The sequence below is a fragment of the Rattus norvegicus genome, chromosome 4 (genome assembly GCF_036323735.1).
Source record: "Rattus norvegicus strain BN/NHsdMcwi chromosome 4, GRCr8, whole genome shotgun sequence".
Taxonomy (NCBI): Eukaryota; Metazoa; Chordata; class Mammalia; order Rodentia; family Muridae; genus Rattus; species Rattus norvegicus.
Genome location: NC_086022.1, coordinates 111,105,168 through 111,124,274, shown reverse-complemented (window position 1 = coordinate 111,124,274; position 19,107 = coordinate 111,105,168). Strand labels below are relative to the sequence as shown.

The 19,107-nt window shown below is 40.1% G+C and overlaps 1 protein-coding gene across 5 annotated transcripts in view; it reads left to right on the top strand.

Moving 5' to 3' along the window:
* Ctnna2 (catenin alpha 2) overlaps positions 1-19,107 on the top strand; it is a 1,149,087-nt gene that overhangs the window by 877,077 nt on the left and 252,903 nt on the right. For all 5 annotated transcript variants that reach the window (NM_001106598.2, NM_001415842.1, NM_001415843.1 and 2 more), the window contains one exon: positions 926-1,078. In NM_001106598.2, the coding sequence (NP_001100068.1) occupies positions 926-1,078 (153 nt within the window). The remainder of the gene's footprint in view (positions 1-925; positions 1,079-19,107) is intronic.

Genomic DNA, 19,107 nt, shown 5'->3' with positions numbered 1-19,107 from the left:
CATAGCACCTGGGCTGGAATATTTTTATGATTGTCAGTTGTTTCCTCTTTTTGCTTTATAAAGCACAAACAGTGGATGTGAAAGGGCAGGAGCCACACAGTGTGGAAGTTTCAAGAGTGGCATCAATGATCAGCATTCCATGTGAAGGTCTCCACAGTGGCTGATTGGTACCTAGAGGTCCCCACTGCTGAGAAACCCGAGCTCTTGAACTTTACCAGGATTCAGAGTTCGTAGAGCCAGATAGGCAGTTCAGTGAAGGATGAGAACAAATCTTTTTTTCAGTATTTTGAGCTACAGTTTGTGTATGCAGTTTTTAAGAGGTATAATGCATATAGTCTGAAAACAGACATATATGCATTAATGTGCCTCGTTTTCTTTGATATGATAAGAGAAAATGCAAAAGAGAGTTGGATTATTATTGTTCCAGCTACAGCTCTGTTTCTGTGATCATTATCCAGACAAAAATTGACTGAGGGGAGAAAGGGTTTACTTGACTTATAATTCCAGGCTATGGTTAATTACTGTGGCAAACTCAAAGAAAGAGGAACCCTAAAGCAACTAGTCCTACGGAGTCAAATAACAGAGAGAAAATGAATGTGTGCATGTTTCATAGAGGTCACCATACCCTCCTTCACATTTATATAGTCCAGAGTTCCTGCCTAGGGAATAGTATTCCCAATGGTGGCCTGGGTCTTCCCTCATCAATGAACACAACCAAGGAAATTCCCCACAGATATCTCAACAAGTCAATCTGATCTAGGCCATCTCTCATTGAGGCAATTTTCTAGCAGATTCGAAGTTGTGTCAACTTCTCAATTTAAGCTAACCATCACAATTGTTTATATGGTAATGAAAGTGTGATGGTGGTTTAGGAAGATTGACAATTCTATTCCTAATGTCTGTCTGCTTTTGTTTTTAACTACAGCTTCGGAAAGCTGTGATGGATCACATATCAGATTCTTTCTTGGAAACCAATGTCCCTTTGCTGGTTCTCATTGAGGCTGCAAAGAGTGGGAATGAAAAGGAGGTGAAGGAATATGCCCAAGTTTTTCGTGAACATGCCAACAAGCTGGTGGAGGTAAGTCACAGACCTGGAGATTCAGGTCTCACAATACAAGATGTAGATATACACTATTTCTCTACATATATCTCTTGAGGTTTTAATAGACTGCTGCTTTGTGGTTTTCTTTTAAAAAGCCAAGTACTAAAAGCTTTTCCCCCTTCCCTTTCTGCGTATTCTCCTCACAGAGGAATCAAGTGATTAGCCGTCCTTCCTTGCTGTGTGTCATGACTCTTCATATGGTGAAAGGTTTCTGCTAATTTTTCTGACCAACAGGCAGCGGCGAAATTGTAGTAGTGAGGAGTCCCCAGTACCAAATGGTAGGTTTGACTAGAAGGAGTGGAATTAAATTTTCCAGATGGACAATTTAGAACATTCCTTCCCACCCTCAGCACTCCCCATCTCACTGCATGCATTGAAGCCTAGATGGTGTGAATATTCCTAGCAAGGCATGAGCAAATGTCTGTTGGCTTCAGATAGGGCTGTAAGGACAGATCAAGGCAATTATTTCATCTAAGCCTGGCTTGCAGAACCAGTGAGACTTGCAGGATTACTTACAAAAACTTTCATAAGGAGTTTCCTGCTGGAGCTTAAATAACCCCTAGTAGTGTAATCACCGAAAAGCTGATCCCAGCATGGGTAAAGACTTCAGAAAACTGAAGACCTCTAGTGGCTCTCTCAGTTAAACTTTGACCTCTTATATTCTCCAGCACATCCAGAGTCCACAGCAGCTAGAGCAGGATTCCACCAAGCTTGATGAGGCAGGGGATAGGGAGTTTCTGAACGTTCAGATGAGGGTCTTAGGATCCTCCTCCCCTCCCCTTCTATTAGGGAAAGTTCAAAGGTCCAATCTTATAAGGGTTTTGTGAGGGTAATCACAGCTGCTCTGAAAACAGAACAAAAATGGGTATGTCATGTTAAGCAGGATGTATGGGGGTATGAGGGGCATTCATAACACTGGCCATATAGCAAATTTGTGGGAAAAAATGGATTTTTCCCCTAAAGAGCTGTTTAGACTACTATAGCTGAAAGATCTTGGGGCCAGTCCTAATGTACGTTCAGAATCTGAAATACATTTTATGAGGTAGAGAAATATGTGGGAGTTTCATTATAAGTCCAAAATTATATCCAGTGATATTGGAACACAATCCAGAGGAGAAATAATAGCTAGGCTGCCTGGGTTTAGGAAGTGGCTGTGTTTCGGCCAAAACAGAATTAGTGATATGGTTTAAAGAAAAAAGAAAAAAAAAAAGACAACAACCTGGGATGTTAATCAGGCAATGTGTGGTGATCCTTGGACACCTAAGATGGTTATAGCACCCGTTCAGAACTTCCAGGTCATGTGCATTCAGCACCTCTCCCACTGCCAGAGGAGCAGTCAGCCTCTGATTCATAGTAGGAATAAAATCATCGAATGGATATTTAAAGGCAAGCTGAAACGAAAACAGGCCGACCATTTTATTTGGGTGTTAAAGAGCGATGGAAAAAGAGTTGAGAATTGAGTGGGGGAGGGGTGAATGGAAGAAGGAGAAGGAAACAGGATCACTGAATGAATGCAGTGCGGATTTAAATATTCAAATGAAAGAAAACAGTATTAGCATATAGAAATACCTTCCGGTGTAAGGTATTGTAGTTTCTATAAATAGTTGTAGAATTTATAGAAAATATGAATTGCCAGTGTACCATCGACGATGAAAAGGTTCAGTATTTCCTGCATTCAGTATTGTCGATGTCATTAATTCTGGGCATGGCCTCATTTGTAAGACACTTTTGGAATTCAGATGTGACACTCAGTAAGCATGAGGTCCGCATGCATGAGCTGTCTTTTCTAATCATTCTTCCTTCTCTAGTGACAGAGCATGCTCAGTAATTTCCCCTCCTGGGTTTGTGTTCACGTGGATGGTTCCAGCTGCTATGTTTGATCCCCTACTTGTGGCAGGTGAAGGGACCTTAGGTCACCCAGATGCCATGTCAGACACATGTTGCTTTCCTTGCTTTAGTTGTTCTCACTATGGGTGCAACCAGCAGCATCTTGGAATATCTTAGTGTCCAAGTGAGAGCAGGGACGAGTGTGTGGTTTGAAAGAAAGCAATGAATGTGGTTTGTGGACTTTGTTTCTACTTTGAAAAATGCTCTTTTTGAATTTGGATTTTTTTAATTTCCACGTTTATAATATTATAGTTTATATAACATACTGATTTTATATTCTTTGACCTTTTTTTTATTCATTTGCTAATTCTACAAGCTTCTACTCTTTCAGAACCCAGTGTACAAAACCATATACCCATACATTATGACAGTGAGATTTCTTCTTTGTTAATCCTTGTTTTTTTTTTCTGCCTTGAATTATTGTGTTGGCCCAGACTCTATGTAATGTGATGCTAAGATAAATATATTACATGTCTAGATCTTAGTAAAGATTATTCTGTGTTTGACCATGCATGATGTTATTTGCAGATAGATCAAGTAAGTTGAATTACTCCTTTTCTAAAACATACTTATGTGTGCAATATATACATATATATGTCCTAAGATGTGTGTGTGTGTGTGTGTGTGTGAGAGAGAGAGAGAGAGAGAGAGAGAGAGAGAGAGAGAGAAATGTAGTCTGACGAATGTCTGAGGTAATAAGGGAATTAGTAGGCAGGCATGAGGACCTGAGTTTGGTTCCTGGCACACACTCAGAGAAGACAGGTATGATAGCATGTGCCTGAAATCCCAGTCTGGAGGATCAGGCAGCCAGTCTTATCATATCATTTGTCTGTCTCAAAATGTAAAATAGGAAGTGACTCAGGAAAACTATACCAAATATTGCCTCCTGGATAACTTATACATGTACATACATGTATATGTGTGTGTATACACACAAGTACATGGACATATTGAAATATCTGTACAATTTTAAAGTTGTTCAGAAATAAAAATTATGTTAAATATTTAATATACTTGTTAACGTATTATATTTATGTTTGAATATATGTGATATATATGTAATCTAATATCTAATATTTTATTTAAAAACAATTGGGGAAATTCACTGGGGTTTTATTTGAGAATTTTTTTTTATTTCAAAAGACTCAGATTTTTGTTTCTGTTTGGTTCAGTTACGTTGCCTTTAGGAACTGTTTATTTCCATTTAACTTACAGACATGAACTTAAAAGAGAGCGACATGCAATACTGTTTCTTCTTAATTTTTAGTCCTTACCTTGCTAATAAAATCTAGCCAGCGTCTTTGTCTCCACATCCCACCCCCACACATACTCCCTTCAGGACATCATGTCCCCTTCTGTGAATGAACAAATATCAGGAAGCGAAGCTGTGTGGCATGAGGAGAGACAGGCTCTTCTCAATGAGCATCTCCTTTCAGCATAGCTTACATTTGCCTGCCTTGCCGTATCTTGCATAGTTTCTAGAAAGCCTTCACACTGTTGTTATCGAAACAGGGGTCCTTTACGTAGGCCAGTCTGCCTCCATACACTAGCACATGCGTCAGAATGCTGAGATGGATGGCAGATGTGCGCCATCACGCTAAGCAAATTATTTCATTTTGCATTTTCTTTTATAATTTTTCCCAGTTGGGACATGGGTCCCATAGGGACCACTCCAGCGTGTGTACAAGTGGAAATCCAGGCGTGAAATGATTTCAATAAGATTGTGGGATAAGTTTTGCTATTGCTGTTATTATTCACAGTTTAAAACAGAAATCTGTGTATTCAGTGACAGCAAAGGCTGCCCACATTTTAAGTGGGTGAGGTGAACGTACACAGGGACCTCACATTTAGGCATATTCAGCAGGTCAGTTCTTCAAGGTTTGCTTGTCTTATCCAAGGTAAGCAGTTAAGAACTCCATGTGCTTCTACAGTTCTTTCCTCTGGAGCCTCCTCTCTGTGCCCGTACACATGGCATCCAGTGGACATGCTACCCTGTGATGGCAGAGCAGCAAGCAGAGAGGGACATCAAGATTTTAGGACATTAAAGGATCCTGTTGGCCAGAAAAGACAGGAGCCCATTCCCTAGTTTAGCTACATGACAGTAATTTCAGTCCTTCAGAATTTCTTGACTTTGGATTTTAGTTATATTGAATTCCATACCTTTTGGTATATTTAAAATATTGGTCCGGTACTTTCCTTTAGTTTAGTATATGGTTTTCACAGAAATGAGTGCATTTAAAAAGGATTTTAAAATATACCTCTTTCTATTTTATCACATTCATTTATTCATTTGTGTGTATGTGTGTTTTCTGTGTGTGTGTGTGAGTGTGTGTGTGAGTGTGTGTGTGTGTGTGTGTGTGTGTGTGTGTGTGTGTGTTCAGTGTGCACTGCAGGGTATGCACCTTGTAGAGTTTTTTTTCCTTCACCCATGTAGGTTTGGGGGACTGAACTCAGTTCCTCAGGTTTGACAGAAAGCACTTTTACCCACTAAATCATCTTGCCAGTCCAGAAATTGATGCTATTGAATCAGGTCTGTTACAATGTATCACACACTTAGAAAATCCTTAACAATCATTCAGTGCACATAAAATATCAGTAAAATATGAATAGGAAGAATTTTTGACTTCTTGTAACTGAGTTAAGAAGGGTCATTTCAGAAACTTTTATTTATTTTTTTTTTAAATTAATAGTATTTGTAACATTTTAGAAAAAAACTAGATGAACCTCCACTTGGATCTTATGACTGGAGAAGTGAAGCAGGCCAGATCAGCTGTTTTCTGATTTTTAGACCAACTACTGCAGCACATCTCCCTGCAACTAAATAAAATGAATATTGGTATTTTCCCCTGATCTCTAATATCCAGCCTCTCTGTGGGTTAGCCAAGGACCCCAGGGCGGGCTGACTAGGGATGTGCACAGCTGATCAGAGGACACCTGTTGAACCTCATTTCCAAGCAAATCGAATGGAGTTTTGCAGAAATGGAATGCAAATTACAGCAACTCTCTACCAAAGTCATGTGCGAGGGGGAGGGGGAGGATGTGAATTGGGGGCAAAATCTGCATGGCAGCAATGAAAATACAAACTAATTTTGAAAATGAGATGCAAAAAGCCAGTCCAGCTGTCTTGAGCCTCCACACTCAGTTTTCCCATTGCTTGACTGCTCTGTCAACTTGCCTAGCGTTCGGTCTCCCCAGCTCTCCTGGTAAAGAAAGCCTCTTTGCTGTGTGCTATCGGAAGCTGCAGAGTCTCTGGTTGAGCCTTTCTCCATTGCCCGAACCCTCCAGTCCTTTTTGTATGCAGCAGAGAGAGTGAGATGGTTTCTGAATATCTCAATCAGATCAATTACTTTGCTTGTCTGAGATCCTGGAAAAGCTGCCTGTTTTTCTTGGGAAAGGGCAGATGACTCGGTGGGTAAAGTACTGGCCACACAAACATAAGGAGTGAAGTTGGAAGTCCTCAACACACATACAAATGGGGGGGGTGATGCATTGTAACCCCAGTGTTGATGAAGGGATCAAGTGACTATCGCAGGGGCTTGCTGGCCAATAACTCCAGCTAAAAACAACAAGCTTCAGGTTCTATGAGACACTCTGCCTTGAAAAGAATAGAGTACAGTAGAGGATGATGGTTGATGTCTTGTACAGACCTCTGGCTCCTACATGTGCACTCACTGACAAGTGCACACACATGCATGGAATAAACACACACACACACACACACACACACACACACACACACACATACAAGGGATAAACATTTTTATCCATGTTTAGGTATGAGAGCCTGTGTGAGCTTTTGTGTATGATGTACCTCCAAGAGCACCAAGGGCTTTCAGCCACTAAACCATTTCTCCAGCCCCAAAGGCCAACATTTCCTCAAAACCCGTGTGGCTTACTTGATGCACCCACCCCGCTTCGCAGCCTTCAGGCTCCTTTGTTTGGGACCCCTGTTTTGCCAGGCATCAGCCACATGATGCCTTTGCTTTGTTGAAAACCCTGTGCTTCTTCCCACCTGGTTCTTATTCTCTGCCCTCTGTCTCACTTTCCCCTCATTCTCAGTTCTCGCTATTGTTCTGCTCTCCGGGAGTATGTCCTGTGGTGGGGTCAGCTCCTTGCATTTCTCACTTTCCTGGTATCCCATTTACTTTGGAACCCTACCCATACAGCTCGACAGCTATATGATATGACTCCTGCTGGTTTACCAATTCCCTTAGGGAAAGGACCATGCCTAATTGATTCCTAACAACACCCCAGCACCTAGCTGAGTGTCTGCCTCTAGCAAGAATTCAATAAATAGATAGTGCCCAAAGAAGGAATAAAATAATAAGTGCAACTAGCAATGTTGCTAGCTTGCTGGCCCCTGAGGTAATGTATCTTAATAGTATGTCTGCAGGATGCTAAGGGTCACCTTAGGGATCAACAGTAAAGAAGCATTGTGCCTATTTAATGCTCTGATTTACTACCAAGGAGGATTTCAAGTCTGGGAGGAACCGATGTGGAGAACTGCTGCCTTCTCTGAGTAGAAATCGCTTGCCGCACTGCCTCTTTGATGCTTGATATTTGAGTTACTCTCAGGCAGCTGCAAAGGTGATGTCTGAACTCTACCATCCTTCCTTCCTGGTTCTCCATCTTACCAGTAGGCTTAGGTTTACAGCCTGAGTCGCACTGGCTGTCAAAGAGGATGCTGGTTCTCTCTGACGTGGGCAACATCCAAGCCTGGGGGAATGAGGAGTGAGACAAGGTCGGCTCAGTTCTCCTTTCATGGTCTTGACTTCACACACTGTGTGGACATGCCTGAAGTGATGAGGTGCTTTTTCTAACAAAGATTCAAGGGTTTGAAGTAAAAGACATACCTTAGTCTATAGAACTGAGCATGAGTTAAGCACAGAGACTGCTTATGTAAATGTCCGGCATGATAGCTCATTACAGTAATCCCTCTGTTTCCACAGTGCTGCATTCAATGACAATGCATGAAAAAGCTTCTAGGAGCTGAGGCTGATCCATTTGCTGGCAGCATAACTCTGGACAAAGCCAGGCCTGGTGGCACACACCTGTAATTGCAGCGTGTAGGAGATGGGCGCAGGAAGATACGGTGTTTAAGAGGAACTTTAGGTCCATACTGAGATTGAGCAGTGTTAACAGTGAATGACATGAAGCCATATCTCAAGAACAAAAACAAACAAAACCTCCTCAAACTTAACTTTACATTTCCTAAGAATACAGAGGCAGGATTGAACCCACAGAGCCTGGATTGTGAGTTACATTGAAGGGAAGACAGGTGTTATTAACAGACTTGAATCTTCAGAAGTGAGGGTTGGATTTGGGGGGAAGAAAACTGAAAAAGAGAAGAGTATCCTGGGCTATGCATTCCGTTGAAAAATGTGAGGCAAGGTGTAAGTGTTTAATGTGTAATGTTGAACTGTGTAAGTGTGGTCCAATATCCAATGCTAGGAATAGGGAATTGCCTGGAGGTTGAAAAAAGCTTGAGACTCACAGTCAGATTAGACCTACAGGCAGTCCTATGATAGAAGCTCTCCCAGGCACACATCTGCACATAACAGGCACATACTGAGACTGGCACACAAGCCATGGGTGAGTGTACACTGACCATAAGAGGTTGGCCAACAGGGCAGAAAGAGAAATCCCTCACCTCTGATCTCAAGGCCATATCAACACAAAATGGCACAAGTGTGGTTTTGCCAGGAATAAAGTATAGAACAGATTATATGACTGTTTATACTTTTGGATTGGCCCTTATATTCTGTGTCAGCCCTAATTAGTTGACTCACAGTCCTCCGAAATGTTGTAGCATATCAGAATTCATAGGAGAATCATGTTTTTTAGATATCCTCAAGGTCTTCTCATCTCTATGAATATAGATAGGGAAGGGTAGGGAAAGTAGAAGTGAAAAGACCACTGATGATATCTCAGTGGTCACATGGATTAGCACTGTGACTCGAACTGAAGTGGAGGGGTAAGGAAATGGTGAGTTTGCGTAGGGTTTCTGAGGTTGAGTTAAAGCATTAGTGTTCAATATGACGATGTAAGTCAGAAAAGTTTGGGAGGGCTCTGTGTTTGGACATTCTGTGGTAATAAATTGGGTTGAAGTTTCAAAAAGCATGGGTTACCCTCTCAGAGTCTTTCTCAGCTGACTCTGGTCCCATCTGTTTGATAGACATGGCCCTGAAAACCTCACATGTATCTTGGGTTTAAAGAAATACAACAGGACTCTCCAAATACTAGGGTCTTAATTCATCTGAGCCAAAGAGAAAGCCAAGAAAAGAATCAGAAACTACATGGACAGATTGGATCTGCATGGTTTTCAGAGTATAAGTTCATTATCAATGTGCCCCTTTGTTCCGAGCTCACATGCCTGATCGGCCAATACACTAAACCAGACCTTGGTTATCTCACACAATTGACCACAGAAAATTCAAAAATATATGTTCAGTCTGTGAGGAGCTGGACTTTTTTTGGCTCAACCATGTCATACACTTAAATAATATTTGTATTTACAGACATATTTAAACCAGTGTCACTCTTTCTCCCAAGATTCCTTAACTCCTAAACACTGTCTTGTTTTTTATTTTCCAAAAGGATGCTATCAAAGAATTTTATAAAAACTGAAATGTCCATCTTAGACTTTAAAAATTATTTATTTATTTATTTAGCTAGCATGTGTGTGTGTGTGTGTGTGTGTGTGTGTGTGTGTGTGTGCGCCCATATGCTACAACACACATGTGGAGGTTAGAAGACAGCTGACATGAGTTCTTCCTTTCTTCAACTCTGTGGTTCCGGGGGATTAAACTCCAGTTGTCAGTCTTATTCGCTAGTCTCTTTATCAACTGAGCAATCTTGTCACCCTTTAGGATTTTAATATATCAATATAAGAACAGAATTTGTTCCTTTATCTAATACAATTTAAAACTTTTTCATGTTTTTATTTATCTTATGTATATGTGTGCTCTATCTGCATATTGATGCATGTGTATTGGGAGAGGGCATCAGATTCCATTACAGATGGTTGTGAGCCATCATGTAGTAGCTGAGAATTGAACTCAGGACCTCTGGAACAACACCCAAGGCACCTGCATGCACATGTATATGTATGTGCAGATATACAATATGAACTTGCACATATACAAACACACTAACAACAAAGATGCAAACATAGCTAGTTCAGTGTCACGCAGCTAGCACAAAACAGGAGTGATCCAAGCCACAGATTCCAGAGAATCTTTCAGCTAAAATTTTATATTATTCCTGGGTCTGATCTAATACAACGTATAGTCCTTATACAATGTATAGTGGAATCCACCATGCCACTTTTTATAAAGTGCCTGGCCACAAAAGTCATTATTCAAAAATGTAATGTAAGCTTCTTCTATTAGTGCTGTTGGATAGCATCTGTCTCAATTATATCACAGAGAAGAGCTATACATTTATTTCTTGAAGTACTACACACTCTTGCAGGATAATTATTGTCAACTCTAGTGCAGTAAATCACAAAGGCTGCTTAGATGTGTCGGTGTGGGGTCACAAGTTAAACTCATGTACTAATACCACAAATTTTCAATTGCATAGCCTTCTTGACTAAAATCTGCTGGGATTTCTCAATGATTTTTAAACAATGGAATCCAAGAATGGTTTGCATGTCAGGATTCTATTGCAACTGTTGAGTGACCATGTTCATACATTTGTCAAGATTCAATTTAACTTTTCATAACATGGCCAAAATATAAACTAGAGGGCCTCGATTATTTAAGTCAGTTTAAAAATAACATTCTGAAGAGGAATCAACTATGAGTTTCCATGGTAATTTGGTTTTCTAGCATTTACACACATACCAATCCCACCTAAACTAACCCCGGAAGCTTTATCCCAGTAGGTAAGTAGGCTTGTGAAGATTCATCCGGTAAACATGAAGTAATTAAGTTGTCCACACCTAAGGAGAAGTTAGTCAAACCACCCTTTGGCTCATGCCCTCTGATATAGTTAAGCAAAATTCACCTATCATCTCTTTATGAGACTTATTATTATATATCATAGATTTTCAGATAAGATGCTCAAGGAAACTGAAGTTAGACCCAAAGTCACCAGAGGGTGGATGAGCACCAGAGCCAGGTTTAGGGAACCTGAGGCAGCCCCCGCTGCCCATCCATACATGCTCTTGATTTGTCTGCATATCACGCTTTTATTTATTGATACACATTTTCTCTTGAACCATGTACAGTCTCCACAATAGCCAGCATGACGGCCATATGATTTTGGTCTAGCTTCTCCAAATGAACAAAAAGAGGTGAGAGATGTACGAGAAAGATTCCCAGAAGCCTAGTGTCTGCACTTTCATAGTGATGTGGCCAGATCAGACATTAAAAGGTTATGTTCATTTTCTTTGCTGCAGACAAGTAGGAAAGGTTTTTCCTTTGACATTTTCTTGTACAAATAAATAATTTTGCCATTGCATCATCTAGAAGCTAGGTGTGTGTGTGTGTGTGTGTGTGTGTGTGTGTGTGTGTAACTTTGTATTCTTCTGTTTTCTGCAATTGTTAACATGCACCAAGACACTATTCTGCTAACTTTGAAATCTACCTTAGAGCATAAGTTTATCAAATTAAGGTCATGCCCCTTCAAAACAAAATTGAAAAAATTTTTTGTCCAATTAAAACTGATGGGGTTTGTTTAAGAGCAGGAAAATTTTAATTGCCTAGGTAAAATCACTTTTGAATGTTCATGTACTCAATTTTTGCTACCGACAAGTGCTTTTATAGTAGAAAGCCCTGTAGCCAGCCTGCAGCCATAGTTTGGAAGGCTGGTGCATTGAGACAGTGCTTTTTGAACTAAAAACAACTTTTTAGATTACCCTGACTCCATTAAATTTAGGAAAAGGAAGAAATGAACTTCAGAGAGGCTCAGTGGCCAGATTGTAGCTCAGTGGAAAAGCTCTTTCAACCTTTAACTTAAAACACAACACTGGCTCCTTTGATTTTGGACCCTGGGATTTCTTGTGACCCCGTAATGAATTGTGAATGAACCCATCGCATTAACCTTTCACCTTCAGGTTTTTACATAAGACATGGAGTTTTGATTCACTTATCTTGGTCACTATGTGATTCAAGGTTTCAGATTCTAGAACAAAGGAAGAAAGAAATACAGGCTGGGGATATAGTTCAGCAATTAAGAGTACTGGTTGCTCCTCCAGAGGACCCAGGTTCAATCTCCAGCACCCATGGGGCAGCTCACACCTATCTGTATTTCCAGTTCTAGGGCGCTCACACAGATTTACATGCAGACAAAACACAAGTGAATATGAAATAAAAATAAATTACAAAAAAGGACAAAACAAATAATTCCCTTGGTCTAAGGTATTCGGAGGTGACAAGAACGGTTTACTTTAGTGGTATGTTACTGGCTCTACGTCTTAGGTGAAAATGAAGTTCGGGATTTCTGGGGGGAACCCAGGCTTCTCTGGACCACCAAAGGACAGAAATATGGATTTATCACCCTTTATATAAGCCATGACTTTGGTCCATGACTGACAGCTGTAAGTACTTTGAATCTCCTTTGACCTTTAAAGGGCTTTCTAGCAAACCCAACCATTGCAAGACACCTGCAGGTTTTACCCTTCCCCCTCCCCACTTGCCTTTCTCTTGCTAAACTATTAGATTAGATTTCTAAAGCTAGCCACCAAGTACTGTTCCCTTATTTGGCCACTTTCTTACGCCTGACGAAAACTCCAAGGTCCAACAAACAAAACTCACTATTTGGATACACTGCCTAATATGTCCAATCAGAAATTTGCAACTCATCCTAGCACACACCTTGTCTTCTAAGGAACTAATGCAGAAACACCTATTGCCATCCTTGTCAGATCCAGAGGTAGCTTCAACCCCTCTTGTCTCTTGAATATAATCAATATCCTTTGTGCCAAGAATTTGGTGTTTGTGTGTGTTCTGTGATGACTTGAGGTCCCCTTCAGCTTGTAAATATGTGAGCCATTGAAAAAACAGAGGTCAATGCCAGGCACGAGGAACAATTCACATATTAAATGCCATTCAGTTATGTGAGATAATTAGTTTAGGTGAATTGTTATCACAATGAGTGTGTGTGTGTGTGTGTGTGTGTGTGTGTGTGTGTGTGTGTGTCACTGTTGGTTGCATGTTCTTGCATGCTATAGCATACCTATAGAGGTTTGATGACAACATTATGGAATTGGTTTTCTCCTTTTACAACAAGGTGCCTGTGGATCAAACCAAGGCCATAAGGGTTGTCATCAAGACCTTAACTGGCTGAGCCATCTTGCTGCACCCATGCTTTCTTTATCTGCAGGATCAATAGTACCCATTTGTGAGTGGACACAATTCCAATGAATGTTAGGTGTTAGGAAATGCTTTAGTGTGCTCTCTCCAATTTCTAACAAGATTTTTTTGTCCCCAAAGCCAATTTAAGTTATGAGAGTATGTGGAGGTCTATTAAGACCTAAAGAACAGCTCTCCCTTATCATATGTAAAATACAACACAAATGTCCCCAGGGGAAAATGATGTTTAGTTGACCTTTAATATAAAGTAAAAATAAAACTGCAATACAGCTGTAATTTCTAGAAGTTCAGTTGGTTCTCCTTCCAACCAGAATGCCGTCCTTGCCTGTTCTTGTTCAAACATTTTGGGGCTGTTGTCGCGTGTGAAAGTCACATACCCCAGGAGCCTGGGACTTGCTTCAATATTTTCAGCAAATGTCATTGGCCATGAAAATACTGTTAATTGCTTACACAGGCTGACAAGTTGTCCTTTTCATGCTTAAACAATAGGAGTATTACAACTTAATTCCTTCCAAATGTATTCTTGCAGAATTAAAACAAGGAACTTGACTTTCCCAATCTGGAGATCGTCCTGTGGATGATTTCCTTAGAGTATTTAAGTAGTGTGTGTGTGTGTGTGTGTGTGTGTGTGTGTGTGTGTGTGTGTGTGTGTGTGTTGTTCTTGGTTTTGGTGGTAATGGTGGTGAGGATCTGAAACAGGTTCATTACCTTTCCTCACAATATAGCTTTTTGTAATTTTAAAAAAGACAGAAAGGAAACAGAATTCATTGACTATTATATTTATCCCTTTGAAACAATCAAGAGAATATAAATAGCAATATTAAATGTCAATTTGTAGGGTTTCTCATAGTTGGAACAACATAGGGAAGTGTGGCAGAAGTCAGCTAGATTCTGGGAAGCCAATGAGAGGAGTAAATTGCTCCCAGGGCAGTGACACATCAGGGGTTTAAGTTATGAATCAGAGCACTGCACGGGAGAGCTCTTGGCAACCACATTTTCTGCCCTCTCAGCTTGAGTCAGCCCCTCCTTTCCTCATACTCCTCCAAAATGATTTCTTCAATTCTCGGTTATACTCATTGCCATGGCAGCAAGAATCTCACCCCAGCCACAGCTCCAGAAGCATTGGCAGTGCCTTCTTCAAGAGCATGGATTGCCCTTATTCCTTGTCTGCCCTTCCCTCTATTGGAGGATCTGGTTTTTCCTCTCTCATGAACTGCATTGGCATGAGGCTGCTTCGTCCTCTACAGTAGACACTAAGAGGTGGGAGGATGTGTGGGTATCTTTCTCATATGGGTGCAACATGAACAATATCCCTTTGTGGGGCAAACATCTGCTAGGTGTTATGGTTACAGACTAAGTAGGTGGACATTGTACCAGTTTGGATGTAAATTGAACATTTGTTCTCTTTGTTCTCTCTCTCTCTCTCTCTCTCTCTCTCTCTCTCTCTCTCTCTCTCTCTTTCTCTCTCTCCCCTCACTTCCTTCCCTCGCTCCCTCACTCCCTCCCTCCCTCCCTCTCTCCAAAGTACTATGTAACATATACTTGAAGGCATATATTTGAAAGGACTTGACTTTCTGAGACACTTTATTGTGGGCATCAAAGCAACTTCTTTATCTGAATGCTGTTTGTTGATAGGTCAAATCATGTCGTATTTTCAGTGTACAAAACTACTTAGTCTGCAGGCAAGTCTACAATCCATTGTCACTAGCATCTTCTACATCTTCAGCCTCCGTGTAGGCTGAAAAAATTCTACAGGAAATATGTAGTACCTTTTGCTGCAAAGCATCTTAAAATGCGTTTCTGTCCACATGTGGCAGGTTTCCTTACCAAACACCTGAGATTTTCACAGTTACAGGGCTGGCGTAATGGATCATTCAGTGGTGCGTAAACACACATATACATACACACTGAATTATAAATCAGCCTTTTCTTTTCCTCTCTTTTTTTGAAACAGGGTCTATCTACATAGCCCTGGTTGTGCTTTTAAGATTACAGGTGTGGCCAATCATACGTACCCTTTGTTCCTTTCTTCTCCAATTTTGGGGTGTCACTTTGTCCTTATCAAAAAGAAAACAATTCACACTTACTGTCAGTTACATACAGAAAGTTTGTAGTGAAGATTTCAGCCGTATACATGGCTGTCTCAGAGTTCTGAGGAGGACCAAAAGAGCATTAATGACATTGTGTGAGCTCTTTTTCTACCCAGAATATTCTACGTGTAAATCCTTAAAGAAAGGGTTAAAGCTAATAGTTCTTTGGCCTCTCTTGCAAAATGCTCTCATGAAATGGAAATTCTATTACCAGTTTCCCCAGAAGGTGTGAGAGACTTAAGTGTGGATCCATCCACACAGAGCTTCCTGTAATTGGCTACCCATCTCTTTCTCAGTGACTTTCAAAAGAGTGAGTACTTTGTTTTGATCAAGGGAATTGACAATTTTTCAGACACTGAGAGAGCCTGCAGCTCCTGTGGCATACTTTTAGTTGTGTGTCTGATTACTTTGCATGCTGGGACACCGTGGAGACTGATCAGAATTTCAAAGGCAACTATCACTTCTACTTTAAACGAGAATATTACATGGATAGAGATTACAAAGATCAAAGTATCTACTAAGGGAAACACAAAGGGAATTTCAACCTCTTCCCTATTGACATTCTACCTTGAACAGTTTTTTTTGTAATGGGCTGAGGTCCTATTCAGGGGTAGTAGCATTGCTGTATTGCATTCAGTACATAACATGTCACCATGATTTATGATATGATATATGATAAAGAAATTATGATAATTAGATAAAGATATGATAAAGAAAACTCATCAATTCATTGCCAACCCTCCTCATCTGAAAACCATCCGTTGACAATATATATATAATAAATAAATATATTTATTATAAAATTCGAGTTCTGGATACTAGAGGCCCCTACCTCTATTGTAATTTTATACTTAACTTTAACACATATTATTTAAGATGAATAAATAAACAAATAATGCAAGAAACAAACTTGTTTCTTATCAAAATTACATATTTAATTATTTATTCATTTATTATGTGTATTATGGTGTGTGCGCACGTGCGCTCGAGTGTGTGTATGTGTAGGCTAGAAGACAAGCTCTCAGGAGTTGGTTTTCTATTTCAACTATAGGTTCATGGATCAATCTCCGGTTATTAAGTCTGTACAGCAAGTGCCTTTACCCACTGAGTCATGTTGTCAGCCCAAGTTTTGTTTCTTAATTAGAATTTCCCTGAATATAGTATTATTCAAGGCCCCACCATTTTTTATTCCATGGTCATTTGGTGATAACTTTCTGCCACAAAATCCTCTCCTGTGACCTTTAATGCTTCCACGGAAGTAAAAATTAAAATAAATGACTTTGTGTTCTGAAACTATGTCCAGGAAAGTTCACTGCCCCTCATTAGCATTGTCTCATTCATGCCTTTATGAATACAACTGGTCTATTGCAAGAGGACAGAAGCTGGTGGGTAGATAATAACATGCTGGGAAATTCACCTATAAAGAGGAAATTAGGACAGAGCTCTGTCTCATTCACATTCCCCACAAAAATTCAAGAGTAGTCATTAAGTGAAGTCCTGAGATAGACAAAAACTCCTGGTCAATAATTGGTTATTATTGGTCAGAATTCATTTTGCCATGGAATTCTTTGGTGTGCCTTATGTTTAATTTATCTTCATAGCCTTATTTTTCATCTTATTTCTTATAAGAAATGTGTCTTTGGTTAACAACTTTTGTCTGAGCCTCAACTCTTACCATTTGCCAAAGTAGACATTTCCTCCATGTATGATTGCCTGCATACCTCCAGAACAATAGTGATGATGGTAATCTTTATTACTAAGGACAGTGCAGTAGAGCAAGAGTTGGTGAATGGTTAAGATAAATGCATGGTGCAGAACAACTAAACAGCCTACCCTGCGATGCTGACGGTCCACAAAGGGAAGAAACCATGTGTCCCGGGGCCTTGGTTCTTAGTTGATTTGCTCCCACTTGAGAAGGTGGGCCAGTATTTGCAGATGAGTGTCTCAGATCAGGATAAAAGAAACATGCTTTATCCAGGATATGAAGATGAAGAATAAAGGAAGTACAAGACCTTGCTTGCTGTTCAAAATATGGACCTGGGACATTAGCATTAGTCTTACTTTGGAGCTGATTATTAATCCAGAATTTCAGGCCCCACTCCTCACTTCAGTCCACATTTCATTGTGTTTCCATAGAATCATATACATAAAACACTGACAGAACAGAATTTTTTTTACCATGTATTCCATGGGATTATGTTGTCTGAGATTATAGGAACAAAATGTGCATCACGGTAATTTCTCTAATTCTACCACTCTGGGAAGCCAAGCTTCTTACTCATATTCTAAGTGCATATGAACACTGAGAAATATTACTCTGGGCCAGAGCATGGGGACAGCATCTTCAATTTGGTGAGCTGTAATTGAAATTAGGCATTTATTTACTTATTTATTTATTTATACACTCCAGATTTTATTCCCTTCTCAGTTCACCCTCTGACTTTTCTACATCCCATACCTCCCCACCACTGTCTCCACAACCATGTCCCCCACCCACCAACAGCCCACACCACTAGACTTCAAATCTCGCTGGGGCCTCCAGTCTCTTGAGGGTTAGGTGCATCTTCTCTGACTGAACCCAGACCCAGTATTCCTCTGCTGTATATGTGTTGGGGGCCTCATCTCAGCTGCTGTATGCTGCCTCATCGTTGATCCAGTGTCTGAGAGATCTTGGGCATCCCGATTAATTGAGACTGCTGGTCCTCTTACAGGGTCGCCCTCCTTCTCAGTTTCCTCCAGCTTTCTCCTAATTCAACCACAGGGGCCAGCAGTTTCTGTTCATTGGTTGTGTGCAAATAAATTAGGCTTTTATATCAAAAGGAACCAATAATATGTAAGTAATATTTGAGGTAAATACTCAAACTTGCTTTTTTATTGTACAAAAGTATCGATAAGCATTCAATATCACAGGAGCCAGCTTGTTAATTAACAGCAGCCCTCAAGTTGCTCTGTGAACAGTAATTAAACATTTTTCATTAGTATTTAGTTTTTACCAAATATGGTTATTAGTCACAATTTTCTTCATAAGAGATTCTTAATGAGGAATTATATAGATAAGGTTGGTATTTGAGCTTGTCTGTGCTGGACTATCTTGATTGTTAATGGATATAGAAAGAGCTAGCTTACGGTGAGTGGCATCATTCCTTAGGATTGTGAGTAAATCTAGCTGGAAGCAACAGGAGAGTGAGCTGTATTTAATTCTCTCTTTCTTGGCTGTGGATATCAGTGACCAATTGCTTCAAGCTCCTGCTAATGTCACTGTCCCAAAGTGACTATAACCTGGAATTGTGAGGTAAAATAAACCCTTTCTCCTCAAAGTTGCACTTGTGCATTTCATTGTAGCAACAGAAATAAAACAAGATACTATGTCTAATTAACTTTTGTCAATGTCATGTTTTTGGTTTGGCATTTATTCCAAATCTGTCTGATACTATGTGGATAATTTAACATTAAAATTACTGTGTTGACTAACTAGAATACACTGGAATCCTATCTGAACAGGCTGTGTGATCTATACAACTACATCATGTTTCTCATCTATCTAGACCAGCAGTCCTCAGCCTCGGTCACGACTCAGATAGGGAGCATATATCAGACATCCTACATATCAGATATTTATAATTGATAATAACAAAGTTATAGTTGTGAAGTAACAATGAAATAATTTTATGATTGCCATCACTACAACATGAGGAACTACATTAGTGTC